General features: G+C 40.3%; 2 protein-coding genes across 2 annotated transcripts in view; one reads left to right on the forward strand and one right to left on the reverse strand.

Annotated features, from left to right (window-relative positions):
- LOC126035460 (uncharacterized) overlaps positions 1-1,382 on the forward strand; it is a 255,710-nt gene extending 254,328 nt beyond the window's left edge. Inside the window, exon 3 of the mRNA XM_049794071.1 lies at positions 1,340-1,382. Within this exon, the coding sequence (XP_049650028.1) occupies positions 1,340-1,372 (33 nt within the window). The 3' untranslated portion in view covers positions 1,373-1,382. The remainder of the gene's footprint in view (positions 1-1,339) is intronic.
- LOC126035443 (tyrosine-protein kinase Fer-like) overlaps positions 1-14,531 on the reverse strand; it is a 254,879-nt gene that overhangs the window by 54,635 nt on the left and 185,713 nt on the right. The gene's annotated exons all lie outside the window — the stretch shown is intronic.

The raw sequence follows: 14,531 nt of genomic DNA on the forward strand, positions 1-14,531 counted from the left end.
ATTGCACTAACCACACAACGGGCTCGCATAGGAAACCCCAGTCGCCCAGGAATTTTGGAAGTGATCACGGACTGGCCAGAAGGCAAAGATTTTGGAATGTCACCAGAGGAGGAGGTGACACGTGCTGAAGAAGCCCCGCTGTATAATAAACTGCCAGAAAATGAGAGGCAATATGCCCTGTTGAATGATGGGTCCTGTCGCATTGTGGGAAAGCATCAGCACTGGAAGGCTGCTATATGGAGTCCTGTACGACAAGTCGCAGAAACTGCTGAAGGAGAAGGTGAATTGAGTCAGTTTGCAGAGGTGAAAGCCATCCAGCTGGTGTTAGACATTGCTGAAAGAGAGAAGTGGCCAGTGCTGCATCTCTATATTGACTCATGGATGGTGGCAAATGCCCTGTGGGGGTGGCTACAGCAATGGAAGCAGAGAAACAGGCAGTGCAGAGATAAACCCATTTGGGCTGTGTGGTGGGTTGACCCTGTTTGGATGCCAGGTGCCCACCAAAGCCGCTCTATTACTCCCCCTCCTCAGCTGGACAGGGGGGAGAAAATATAACAAAAGGCTCGTGGGTCAATATAAGGACAGTTTAATATAGTGATAGCAACGGTCGCGTGCGCGAAAGCAAAGAAAAACAAATTATGTTATTCTCTACTTCCCATCAGCAGGCGATGTCTAGCCGCTTCCCAGGAAGCAGGGCTTCAGTACGCCTAGTGGTTGCTCCGGAAGACAAAAATGCCCCCCTTCCGTCTCCCTTTACTTAGCTTTTAGATCTGAGCTGACGTCATCTGGTATGGAATATCTGTTTGGTTAGCTTAGGTCAGCTGTCCTGGTTATGTCCCCTCCCACGATCTTGCCCTGCCCCAGCCTGCCGTTGAGGGGGGGGCAAAAATGTTGGAGAGACAGCCTTGATGCTGTGCCAGCACTGCTCAGCAGTAGCCAAAACACTGGTGTGCTATCAACACCTTTCTAGCTACTGATGCAGAGCACAGTGCTATGAGGGCTGCTATGGGGAGTATTAACTCCATCTCAGCCAGACCCAATACAGGCTGCCACACTGTCGCAAGATATTGCTGTTCAGCTACAGAAGCTAGTGGTAAAAGTGCATCACGTAAATGATCATGTACCCAAGAATTGGGCCACTGAAGAACATCAAAACAACCAGCAGGTAGATCAGGCCACCAAGACTGAAGTGTCTCAGGTGGACCTGGACTGGCAACATAAGGGAGAGCTATTTATGGCTCAGTGGGCCCACGATACCTCAGGCCAGCAGGGAAGAGATGCAACATATAGATGGGCTCGAGATCGAGGGGTGGACTTGACCATGGACACTATCGCACAGGTCATCCATGAATGTGAAACGTGCTGCAATTAAGCAAGCCAAGCGGCAAAACCCCCTGTCGCATGGAGGGCGATGGCTGAAATATAAACAGTGGGAGGCCTGGCAGATTGACAATAGCACACTCCCACAAACATGCCAAGATAAGTGCCATGTCCTTACAATGGTGGAAGCAACTACTGGATGGCTGGAAACATACCCTGTGTCCCACGCCACTGCCCAGAACACTATCCTGGGCCTTGAAGTTAAAGTTTTATGGCAACACGGCACCCCAGAAAGAACTGAGTCAAACAGGACTCACTTCCGAAACAACCTCATAGACACCTGGGCCAAAGAGCATGGCATTGAGTGGGTGTATCATATCCCCTATCATGCACCAGCCTGTGGGGAAATTGAGCGATACAATGGACTGCTGAAATCTACATTGAGAGCAATGGAGGGTGGGACTTTCAGAAATTGGGATATACATTTAGCAAAGCCACCTGGTTAGTTAATACTAGAGGATCTGCCAGTCAGGCTGGCCCTGCCCAACCAAGACTTCCACATACTGTAGAAAGAGATTAAGTCTTTGTAGTGCGCATGAATAGTATGTTAGGGAAGACAGTCTGGGTTAGTCCTGCGTCAGGCAGAGACATACCCATCCAAGGACTGCTTTTGCTGAAGGACCGAGGTGCACTTGGTGGGCAATGCAGAAGGATGGGGAAGTTCGATGTGTACCTCAAGGAAATTTGATTTTGGGAGACAATAGCCAGTGAATTAGGCTGTATTATGTTAACTGCTAAATAACCTGCCAATATATGTCATTGTATCTATAGTGTCTATATGCCATATCAAGGGTATTACAGTAAGAATTACCCAAATGACTGAAGGATGGACTTTGAAACCAAGCCAAGTGCAACAGCAATTAAACTTGAACTGTCGTCCAGCGATTTCCTGAAGATCAACATCTTTGACCTGCAGACCAAGGGCATGGGTTGCACCAAATGTACCAGCTGCAAGCTCCAGATGCAGCATGCAAGAATCCAACAGCTCACACCATGTTTCATATCCTGAAGGACTGTTACAACAGATGGAACCCCATAGTCATGGACTAAATAAAATTGATAGACACATTAGAGGGATGGCCCATAGACTAGGAGAATGCTATTTGTGTGTGGGGGGTGTCCATATATATATCTCTCTCTCAAAGACAGGGAAAATAGTGGTGATGATTAATTGGAAAATGTAAGATCTGGGCATGATGGTATAGAATAAGGGGTGTGTAATGTCCTGGGTTCAGCTGGGACAGAGTTAATTTTCACAGGAACCTGGGAGGGGGCACAGCCAGGACAGCTGACCTTAACTAGCCAAGGAGCTATTCCATACCATGTGACATCATGCTCAGTATATAAATGGGTAGTGGGCTAGGGGGTGCTCTCTTGGCTTTCGGTGGGGGAAGTGGTGGAATGTTGGGTTCTGGGTGGTGAGCAGTTGTACTGTACATCACTCATTTTGTATATTCTTTTATTAGTACTATTGTTGTAACTTCTCTTTTTGTGTTGTCCCAGTAAATTGTCCTTATCTCAACCCATGAGGTTCCATTTTGTTTTCTCCTTTGTGATTCTCCTCCCAATCCCTCCGGAGGGGGGCGGGGAGGAGTGAGCAAGCGGCTGCATGGTGCTTTGTTACCAGCTGGGCTGAAACCATGACAAATTAAAAGTAGGTCTTCAGCCTCTCTCTACCTAGAAAGTACTTGTTGAAAATCTTTGTATTGGGTTTGTGTGGCAAGGTTTAGGTAGCGGGGCGGGGGGGGGGGGGGGGGGGGGGGGGGGTTACAGGGGTGGCTTCAGTGAGAAGCTGCTAGAAGCTTCCCCTATGTACCATGGAATTAATGCCAGCTGGCTCCAAGACAGACCTGGCACTAGCCAAGGCTGAGCCAATCAGCAATAGTGGTAACGCCTCTGTGATAACATATTTAAGAAGGGAAACAAGATGTGGCAGGCACAGAAACTGCAGCCGGAGAGAAGAGTGAGAACATGTGAGAGAAACAACCCTGCAGACACCAAGGTCAGTGAAGAAGGAGGGGGAGGAGGTGCTCCAGGTGCTGGAGCAGAGATTCCCCTGCAGCCTGTGGTGAAGACCATAGTGAGGCAGGCTGTCCCCCTGCAGCCCATGGAGGTCCATGATGGAGCAGATATCCACCTGCAGCCCATGGAGGACCCCAAACTGGAGCAGGTGGGTGCCCAAAGGAGGCTGTGACCCCGTGGGAAGCTCGCACTGGAGCAGGTTCCTGGCAGGACCTGTGGATCTGTGGAGAGAGGAGCCCATGCTGGAGCAGGTTTTCTGGCAGGACTTGTGACCCCGTGGGGGACCCATGCTGGAGCAGTGTGCTCCTGAAGGACTGCACCCTGTGGAAGGGACCCATGCTGGAGCAGTTTGTGAAGATCTGCAGCCTGTGGGAAGGACCCATGTTGGAGAAGTTTGTGGAGGACTGTCTCCCATGGGAGGGACCCCATGCTGGAGCAGGGGAAGAGTGTGAGGAGTCCTACCCCTGAAGAGGATGAAGCGACAGAGATAACGTGTGATGAACTGACCCCAACCCCCATTCCCCATCCCTCTGCATCCCTGGGGTGGGCTAGGTAGAGAATTCAGGAGTGAAGTTGTGCCTGGGAAGAAGGGTGGGTTGGCGGGAAGGTTTTTTAAGATTTGGTTTTATTTCTCATTACCCTACTCTGGTTGATTGGCAAAAAATTAAGTTAATTTTCCCTAAGTTGAGTCTGTTTTCCCTGTGACAGTAATTGGTTGAGTAATCTCTCTCTGTTGTTATCTTAACCCATGAGCCCTTTGTTATATTTTTCTCTCCCCTGTCCAGCTGAGGTGGGGGGAGTGATAGAGCAGCTTTGGTGGGCACCTGGCCTCCAGACAGGGTCAACACACCACAATCTTTTTCCTCTAAATCATGGAGAGACCAACTCTATAGTCCTACAAGGAATGATGGAATTTTCTGCTGAAAGAGGCTCCCGTGAGAGGAGCCCCCGAAAAAGGATGGAAGGTTTTGTGAGCAGTACAGCCTGACTTATACAGAAAGTAGGCAGACTGCAGAAAAATATTTTCAGCCAATGATTATCTTCCTACATTTAAGCTAGTTAGACTATATATAAAGTTATGGTTGGACTTGATGATCTTAAAGGTCTTTTCCAACCTAAATGATTCTATGATTCCAAAAGTAAAATGTAATGCTAAAATGTGAAAATATTTGGAATATGTTTTCCTCAATTTTATATGCATATCAGACATAAACTGTTTTAGAGATTCATGTCACTACATAGTACATGAACTTTAAACTAAGATACTAACTTAGCGTGCCTGCTTTTGTTTAGACACAGATTACAATGCAGCATTGTGCTGCCAAAAGTTTAAATGCTCCAGATGATAGTGCATGTTTACTTATTGGGCTCTTCATGTTATTTGTAAAGGAAATAGGCTGAGCAAGAAAAATTTTCCACCAGAAGATTAAAATGCTTAATGAATTACCAGGAATTATACAACTCAGTAGTTTAAATGTTGAGGAAGTAAGTAAACTGGAACTGTATTAACAGAAGAACAACTTTTTCATTGTTATTTACATAAATGAAAGATACAGTAAATATAAGGAGAGTTCATAAAGGGAAGAGAAACCAAATGAAATGCTAGTTTATTGAGCTGATCCCTGAGCAGTACAGCAAAAGTTTATCAACAGCATCATTTCAAATCACCAGTTTAAAATCAATAAATTTGTCCTTGTTTCAGCTGGGAGAGTTAATTGTCTTCCTAGTAGCTGGTATAGTGCTATGTTTTTGAGTTCAGTATGAGAAGAATGTTGATAACACTGATGTTTTCAGTTGTTGCTAAGTTTTATGTTTAGAGTGAAGTCAAGGATTTTTCAGCTTCTCAGGCCCAGCCAGCGAGAAAGCTGGAGGGGCACAAGAAGTTGGCGCAGGACACAGCCAGGGCAGCTGACCCAAAGCGGCCAACAGGGTATTCTATACCATGTGATGTCACATCTAGTATATAAACTGGGGGCGGGGGATCGCCACTCGGGGACTAGCTGGGTGTCAGTCAGTGAGTGGTGAGCAATTGCATTGTGCATCACTTGTATATTCCAATCCTTTTATTATTGCTGTTGTCATTTTATTAGTGTTATGATTATCATTATTAGTTTCTTCTGTTCTATTAAACTGTTCTTATCTCAACCCACAAGTTTTACTTTTCTTCCTGATTCCCTCCCCCATCCCACTGGGTGGGGGTGTGTGGAATGATTGCTGGAGGTGACTTATCAATATGACACACCCCCCCTTCAAAGGAAGGTGAACCTCCAGGGAAGAATACAGTGGACACGTAAAGAATCGGTTCCATGGTAGTTCCCTAAGCAACATAACCTGCAACCTTAATTGTTAGCAACACCAGGGGAGCTTGGTGTGCTGACTCTGAAAAGTAACACGGAGGGTGGAGTGGAGACACTGCGGCCAGGCCCTGTGATTGCAGGGATAGGGAACTGGTACGATAGGAACAAGAACAGTTGGTCCCTGCATTGAATCCACTGAAGCAAGGAGATAAAATAATGGGGGTTCTGTCAACCTAATGCCCTATTTTTATTTATATCACATGTGCCCAGTACTGGGGTACTGACATGTAACATCATGTTCTCTGGGTGAACTTTACTCGTTATAATACCAAAACACATCTCCATCCCAAAAGCTATCTACCTCCAAGGTGAAACCACACACACACACCCCCCATGGAGCATGCGCTCTGAATTTTTTCTAGCATATACCTTTAAAAGCAAAGCGAGAAAACTTTATACCAATCAAAGTAAAGGTATGTATGACTAGAGTCACTCAAGCTCCCCCTAAAAAGAAATTAGTATAAAAAGACCCAAAAAGAGGAAGACTGTTAGGGAAGATACCATCATAGACAAGTCAGGAGGACATTGCTGACTTCTGGAATCAGTCAACGGGCTGAACCTCTCTTCCCCTCTCATAGGGATGCCTATTGGGTGATATTTGAACACTTGGATGTACCGAGTGCTTCCCTGGGAAACTTGGAAATCTCTATATATGAGTCGCTTTCTTTTTTGATTTTGCACGCTGTATTCAATATTTGCATGTGCTTTGCAGACAGTGTATTTATCACCAGCAATCCAAAAGAACCTGTACTGTTCTTCTAATAAACTGCGCTGCTCATTAATCTAGTCATGATAGTTCGGTAACGCAACCAAACTCACTGAGTCTGATAATTCTCATGCGTTGAACGTGGCTAAGCCAAGAGTAGTGTGCTGTAAGTGCATCCGTCATTGTGATAGTTACGTGACCAGACTTATAGCGCTGAATTGGACATTACTCAGAAACTAAACCTATCCCCCCCCCAGCTCCCCTGACATCTGAGGATAAGCTGGAATGCAAGGGGGTTTATTTTCTGCCAAATGCCTTTACCCTTTAACGCAACAGGGGGAAGTGAATGAGCAGTTGCATAGTACTTAGTTGCTGGCTGGGGTTAAACCACGACAAATTTCCATTAAGATATTCTACGTACATTTATTTTTAAAACCTGAAACCTGGTCTATGAAACTCCAGTCTATTGCTATATGGCAAACAGAATGAAATGGTACAGTGTTCACTTGCCTCTCTTTTCCTAGGTGACAACAGTCGAAGAGCACCATGTTAATTATTATAGGGTTGGAATTACCACACTTCATAGTGCACGCAATAGTGTGAAAACTACTAAAAATAATTTTCTGGAGCATTGCAAAGCTCTGACATATTCACATTTTCTAACTCTGGTTAAAATAAATGTTAAGTTCCATAATGTAGTTTTAATAGCCACTGATGAATTAAGGTTCTTGTTCAGAAAGACTACCTCAATAGCATCACTCCCTGGACAGAAACAGACTGAAGACTCCAAATGCCTTGGTACAACATTAGCAGAGCATCGGCACACACTGCAGCCTTTAAGACAGCTGCAGTGTTCCTTTGTTGCACTAGAAGCAGAGGAGTGCCAAGTGGTGTGGAGAGGGGAGCAGCACCATTGTTTTGGCAACAGTCAACACTTCCTTGTTTTGCTTAGCAACAACTAGGAGTCCCAAGAGCTGCTCTCCAAATCTATTTTTTTGGAAAGAGTTAGCAGAGAGATCCTCAGCCACCCACAATAGGGCTAGGAGAAGGAGGGCTTCTGCAGCCTTCTTGTATACTTGCTGCAAGTCTGTGTCATTTCTCCACGTAAATGTAATGTTTTTGTAATAGTTCTTCTATTAATAGTTATGATTAATAGACCAAATTGAAAATAATCAACAACCTGTGTAAAAACTGCAATGTTATAACCGCATGGTATCTTTATAATCTAATAAAGTCAGAGAAAATCCTGTTTTGGTGAAAAAAAGTTATTAAGTAAGAGGTGATATAGAAATTTTCATAAAGGATATGCATAGTAAGAAATGAAAGCTCAGTACATGGTACTGCAATGTGGCAATCAAATTCAAAATTTGACTAAAAATTATTTCAAAGGTATGAGAGTGAATAAATTTGGGGGGCTTTTTTTTTTTTAAACAACAACATACCTATATTAAGTGGCCAACAGAAAGTAACAGTTCTTTCATCAAAGTTCACATTTGCAGTTTTGAGTTTAAACAGAATGGAAATGTTTTTAAATATTCATATTGTAAAAAACATTATGCTTTGAAACATTGTTTTATATAAAACAGAGACATCATCTTATGAATAATTAAAATTTAAGCCTTATTTATTACATTTATGTGCTGTTTCAACCATACCACTGACAATAATTCTCTGAAAGAATTATTGGCTGAAGCATGATCAACTATTATTATTAACCATCAACAGTATAGAATGTTTTGATTCGGTAATAAATGATTAAATGTTTTCTAGCTATGAAAAAAAGGTACAGAAAAGGAACTTTGCATGATCATTTAATTTTTTACATGCATTGCTAAATGAATCATAAAAAGCTAATTAATAATGACAATAACTGTACACAGAAGTATACAGACAGAAAAGACTAAAATTTTCTCAGGATCTGCAACTTAAGTTTGTATAATACTTCTCCAAAGAAAAAAACCCATAAATTCAATCATAAATTTAATATTTCTTTCACTACTGCTTTCTTTTATAAAGTCCTTAATAATCCGTCAGGAAATTTTATGAATTATGGGAGTGGATATCATCTTTTAAGAAATTACAGCTTGCACAATAAACCTTAATGAGTTTATGTAGGTAATAGAAAGGCAAACTCATTGCAAGGAAATGTAGTCTTTCTTCATAGTCATTACCAGCACAGAAAATTACAGAAACTACAATAAAGAGCTTGAGTATTGCAATACCAACTTTTAAGCACTTGCTGCCCCAGGAGGAAAAGTAGTATTCAAAGAAACACATTGTGCTTGAGGACAATAAGGTACTTTAGAACAGAACTAAAACAGCCATTCTACTGAGAACTGAACTGCTTGGAGCTAGCCAAAATGAGACACTAGGCGCAGACATGTATTTAGCTCCTATCCTTTACAAGATTTAGATACAGAAATCAAGCAGGGAAGTTCCATCTCAGGAAGGAGACCTGCTCAACTTTGGAGTTCAAACCATCACCTCCTATTTCCCAAGAGAGTTAGATCCCTACCAATATACTAAACTGAACAGGATCTACACTAAATTGGATAGGAACATATTATTCGTGTAGCAACTGAACCACTAACCCAGGGAGAAATAAAAGATTCAGAGTAAGTAAAAAAGAAGCAGTAGTAATATGAATAATGACATGGAAGAACTGGACCGAAGAGCTTGATTATCTCACCATGAAATACAAAAAAAGAAGCAGTAGTAATTTGAATAAATATATGGAAGAACTAGACCACAGAACTCGATCATCTCACTATTGAATAAGTCTTCTTTAATTCAAGATATGAGAGACTTCCAGAACATTAACTCTAGTGACTGAAAGGAAAGCTTGAGTAAGGAATATACCTTGATTGCTGTTTGTACCCAGCTTCTCATATGCATGGTGTGTATAAGGAAAATAAGTGATTTGAATCTGATAACAACTTTATGCTATATCTGGCAGATGCATAGTTGAAGGCTATTGCTGATAACTTCAGTGAAAAACTGGCACTGGGAATGTTTATTAATTAATTACTTTTAATATTCAAACTTTTATTATAGCATACTCCTAATAATTAATCTTGAATTTTGTTTACATTATTTTAAAAAATAATCTGGTTCTTAATTTGTTTGTAAACCCCTTCCACAGGGGAAAAATCAATTTACTTCTCAAGTAAAACAGTGAAACCGTGTACAAAACACTGTCAATGCGCAAAGTAATTAACAGAAAAATAAAAAAATAATTTCTGCTAGTTTCAATTAGAATCATATATGTTTTACTTGTAGATACAGCTGGAACAAAATTTTCATACAGAAATAATATTTTCAAAACTTAACTGTCCCTTTGATTTTAAGAGGTTTTACTGACTATCAAATGATAAAAACAGAGAAAAAACAGAACATAACTGCTTCTATCAATATTAAAATATTTTATCCAATAATAATTTGAATTATTTTCATTAAGACAAGATGGTGGGTAAGGAGAGGGGAAAATAAAACAAACAACAAATATATTCAACTTCTCTGAACCACATACCTGCATCTTTTCTCCTGTATTGCCACAGGGTTGGTTTGGAAACTAAAAATAAATTATGGACAAATGCATTCAACATATGCAATCAAATACAGGAAAAGAAGATTGGTCATAAACGCTCATTGAACCAACTGAGATTATCACATGTCTATGCTAATCTTCTTGTACTGGGTCTGGTTAGGATGGACCTAACTTTCTTCATAGTAGTCTGTATGTTGCTGTGTTTTAGATTTGTGACTAAAACAGTGTTGATAACACACCAGAGTTTGGCTATTGCTGAAGTGCTTGCACAGTGTCAAGGCCTTCTCTCTTTCTCACTCTGCCCCCTCAGAGAGTAGGCTGGGGTGAGCAAGAGGTTGGGAGGGGACGCAACCGGGACAGCTGATGCAAACTGACCAAAGAGATATTCCATACTATATAACATCATGTTCAGCAATAAAAGCTGGGGGGGTGAGTTTTTCCAAGGTAGCTGTTGCTTGGAGATTGGCTGGGCATTGGTCTGCTGGTGGGAGGTGGTGAATGACTGCCTTTGCATCACTTGCTTTTTTCTCTTTTTTCCTTCAATTATTAAACTGTCTTTATCTCAACCAATGAGTTTTTCTTGCTTTTGCTCTTCTTATTCTCTCCCCCATCCTGCTGCAAGGGAGTCACCAAGCGACTGAGTGGGGGCTTAGCTGCTGGCATGGCTTGAGAGGTTGGAGATAAAGACAAATTTGATCAGAGTGCGCTAGACTGAATTTGTAGTTGTTAGACCTGTTTATCTGTTAATTGCTGTTGCTGTTTACAATGTTGACTTGTTTGTTCATGACACTGGTTAATTTGTTCCCTCACCTGCTCCATGGTATGCTCCTGCTCTTGCTGTGCATCAAAATCCAGGGCTTGTTAACGGCTGCTTTTGGCTTTTGCTGTTTGCTATGCTGTTTATCACTTCGTTTAGCTTTGCCTAGGAGAGCTATGACAAAAGCACCTCCCCCTTTTTCTCTGGGGTAGATGTTTCCTGCCTTGTTACAATGGTCTTCAATTTCTTGAACATTCTAGAATGCTCATATTGGTGTGTGTCATGAATCTGATTTCAGCTTTTCCTAAGGTTAACCAACTAGTTGGGAATGCCATACAGGGATGTGCCCTGAAGTAGCCTGATCATGGGTGGCAAGGTGCATGGGAGAATTTGAGCAGGTGCCTAGACCAGTTTTCACCTCCAATGGTGTGGGACTTCACTCCCCAACAGGCGTGGAATCCTGTTGAAGTAGAACACTTGAAGAAAGGATGCCTTATCTATACCAGAGATACAACTTCTTGCACTGTGCTGGGGCGTGGCCTACGCCTACTGAGCCTGTGTCTGTATAGACAAGAGGGTCTCTGGATCTGAGACCTTACAAACAAACAGAATCTGTGGCTAAGCCAGAGACCCAAGCATCAACTATAACAGTTGCTCCTATATTCAAGAAGAAACAATGGAAGTGGAAGTCAACTTGGTTAGTAAGGGATGAAGAAGCTCCTCCTGAAAGGGAACAGGAGGAATAATCAGAAGATGCAGCCTGTTCTGCAGCAGAAGAGCTGCAAGAACAAGAGAGGAAAGAGACAGAAATCATAAGCAAGTCAGAAACCATCGGGTCCCTATCCCTGAGTGAGCTGTGAGATATATGGAAAGGTTACAGCCATCATCCAGGCCAGAAAATTATCACCTGGTTGCTCCGATGCTGGGTTATTGGGGCCAACTGAGAATATCATCACATCTCTATGCTAATTTTGTGTTTCTAATTAAAAGAAAAAAAAATGGAACCTTCTAAACAGTAGCATGTTTTAAAAATGAAAAGCAAGAAACAATCTGTCAAACTAATTAAATGGAGATAAAATAACTGCATACTTTTGTATATCTTCAACCACTCCTTTTATTTGTTTTAATAACATCTATTCATGCAGCTTTCCTTATTTAAGCCCACTGATTTCTGCTTTTTAATCAGCACAAAGAGGGAGCAAAAAACTAGTGATTTCTGGAATCTAGATGAGATGAAAATACAGATCAAAGAATCATTCATGTACATTAAGCATTCTAAGCCTGAAAAATTTAAACTTTATATCTGCACCTACTAAAACACCATAGAACACATGAAAATAGAAAACAGAGAGCAGATTAATTGTTGCACTGTCTCAACTGCTGAAAGACTAAGCAAAAGCATGACTGAATTGGCAATTTAAAAAAGCCAGTTCAAATTTAAATGTAACTTTAAAATATAGAAACTGAGTGTAGCCAGTGCACTATAACTAAAAAGTGGCATTAAAGTAATTTTAATAAGCTGCTGAGCAGTGTTTAGTTTCACATTAACAGCAAAACAAATGCACATGCTACTATAAATAAGTCACCTAAATTACTAAGAAAAACAACGAACAAAAAAACCCTACACAAGGGTTCCAAACAGATCTTTAAAACAACGGATAGGAGTACTGCATAGCATAGTAGCAAAACTATTTTTTATTGCAACCTGCACAATAGAAACCATTTCTAATTAAGTATTATTTAAGATCATTTTTTTCTTGGCCAAAACAGTAATCAAAGCCTTTTGACTTTTAATAAAAAAAAAATAAAAAATTCTGCTGCTTAGTCTATTTTGTCTCTAATTTTCTTACCTTTTTTGTTTTCTCTAAAAGAACTACTTTTAGTTCATGAATTTTCTGATAAACAAGTGTTTCTTGTTCTTTTAAAATGTTTTTTTCTTTTTTCATAATGCTAAACCTTCTTCCTACTATAAATTAAATTGTTCAATTCTAATCTATGTGGTCTCAACATTAAACTTATCCATGACTAGATTGCATCATTGTTTTACCTGACCCATTAAGGAGGGAACAAGGGCTCCCGTATTCCTTGTACAGACCATACAGTCACACCTTCGATGCTCAAGTAAGGAGGGGCTGAAACTCTAATAGGGTTGAGTCCTGTACACCTAAGAGCTTTCTTAGAAAGCACTAGAGTTTGACTTTTCCCTGGTAGCCTGTCGCTCTCTAATATATTTGCAGCATAGCACCAGAGTGCTGAACCCATTAGTTTGCAATAGGTTCAAAGTACCCAGCAAGTAATAAACATTCTGTGCTTCTGTGGCAGACATATCCAAGGTTTCTAGACAAAAGGATATCCAACCATTCCCCAGGGGCAAATGTTCAAGCTCCTCAACATTTCAAACAGAGAACATACCTAGAAAATTTGTATGTATGCTAATCCTAATAAAATGCAATTTAGTCTTTGGTAAAACATATTTTAAAATTTCATGAGGTACTTTCCTAGAGTGAGCATTTGCCAATTAACCAGTGTTAGTAACTCAAAAAAAACCCCAATAATTTTGTAGTGCCTCTAGTATTACTACTAAAAAAATCACTAAACTTGTTTTTTTTGTCATCCTGATTCAAATTTTTTCATTATATTTTCCTATCAGTCAGAACAATTAGCTCATAAATACAAGCATACACTATGCCCAACCTTAGAAGTCTGAAAGATCTTAAAAATCCCAGAAAATAAGATTGTTAAAATAATAATGGAAATGCATATTTTGATTTATTAACCTGTGTGTTTCATAAAAGTAAGCAGTGTTCCTGAAGATATTATTTAACTACTTGGTTATGTTTTGAAACTGCAACTTTCTTCAGGATACGTTTATTAAAAATTTTGCTTCTGCCTTTAAGGAAAGTGGTAGCTCTCTATGATAAACTTCTGTCATAATAATAAACAATTTTTGTGATTCTGAAAGTTAAAAGGTAAACAGAAGGGAAAGACCTTTTTCTCCCCATGTGTACCACAGTGTGTGTAACCCAGGCTGTGTGCACTGGCAAAGTCTACGGTACTAAGAAAACAGAAAATTAGATTACAGTTCTATTTCCTGGCTTTAGACCCACATGACATATTTGCATTCAACTTTCTAAACTTATAATGAAATCCTCATATGTTAAGACATTGCTACATACATGTTATCTCTGAAATGTATTCTTTGAATCACAAATTATTATCTTTTCAAATATACCTTAAAAACAAAACAACAAAAAAACCTTATGAAGACAGAAGTTAGGGGAAAATAGCAATTAAAAAAGGATATTAGCCATTATCATAAACTGTTTTAGCACAATCACTATACAGTTCATCCACAAGCCATCATGGATATAAAAAAGTTATTAGAAAGACAGCACTTGATGTAATGAGTAGTAATGTAAATGAGTCCTTAAAGTTTACTCTAAATAGCAGAAAAATAACTGTTCCTATTCCATGCTGTCAGTGTCTCTCTCACAGGTATGTTGAGGCCATACTCTCATCTATAGTAACCAGAACAGTACTAATTAAGGCAGACGAGCAACAAAATGCTTTTTACAGAGTTTAAAGGGGGGAGGAGAAATAGCACTTCTCAAAAAATAATTGTTTCTAAAATTGTTTATATTTTTCAGGTGTCACATTACCATTTATTGATTAAAAACAGTAATCTTTTTCAGTAATCATAATTACCAAGTAAGACATTACACAATACACTTCCAATATAGTTTAGTTATTTAGTTATTTCTT

This window comes from Accipiter gentilis, chromosome W (assembly GCF_929443795.1).
Source record: "Accipiter gentilis chromosome W, bAccGen1.1, whole genome shotgun sequence".
Lineage (NCBI taxonomy): Eukaryota > Metazoa > Chordata > Aves > Accipitriformes > Accipitridae > Astur > Astur gentilis.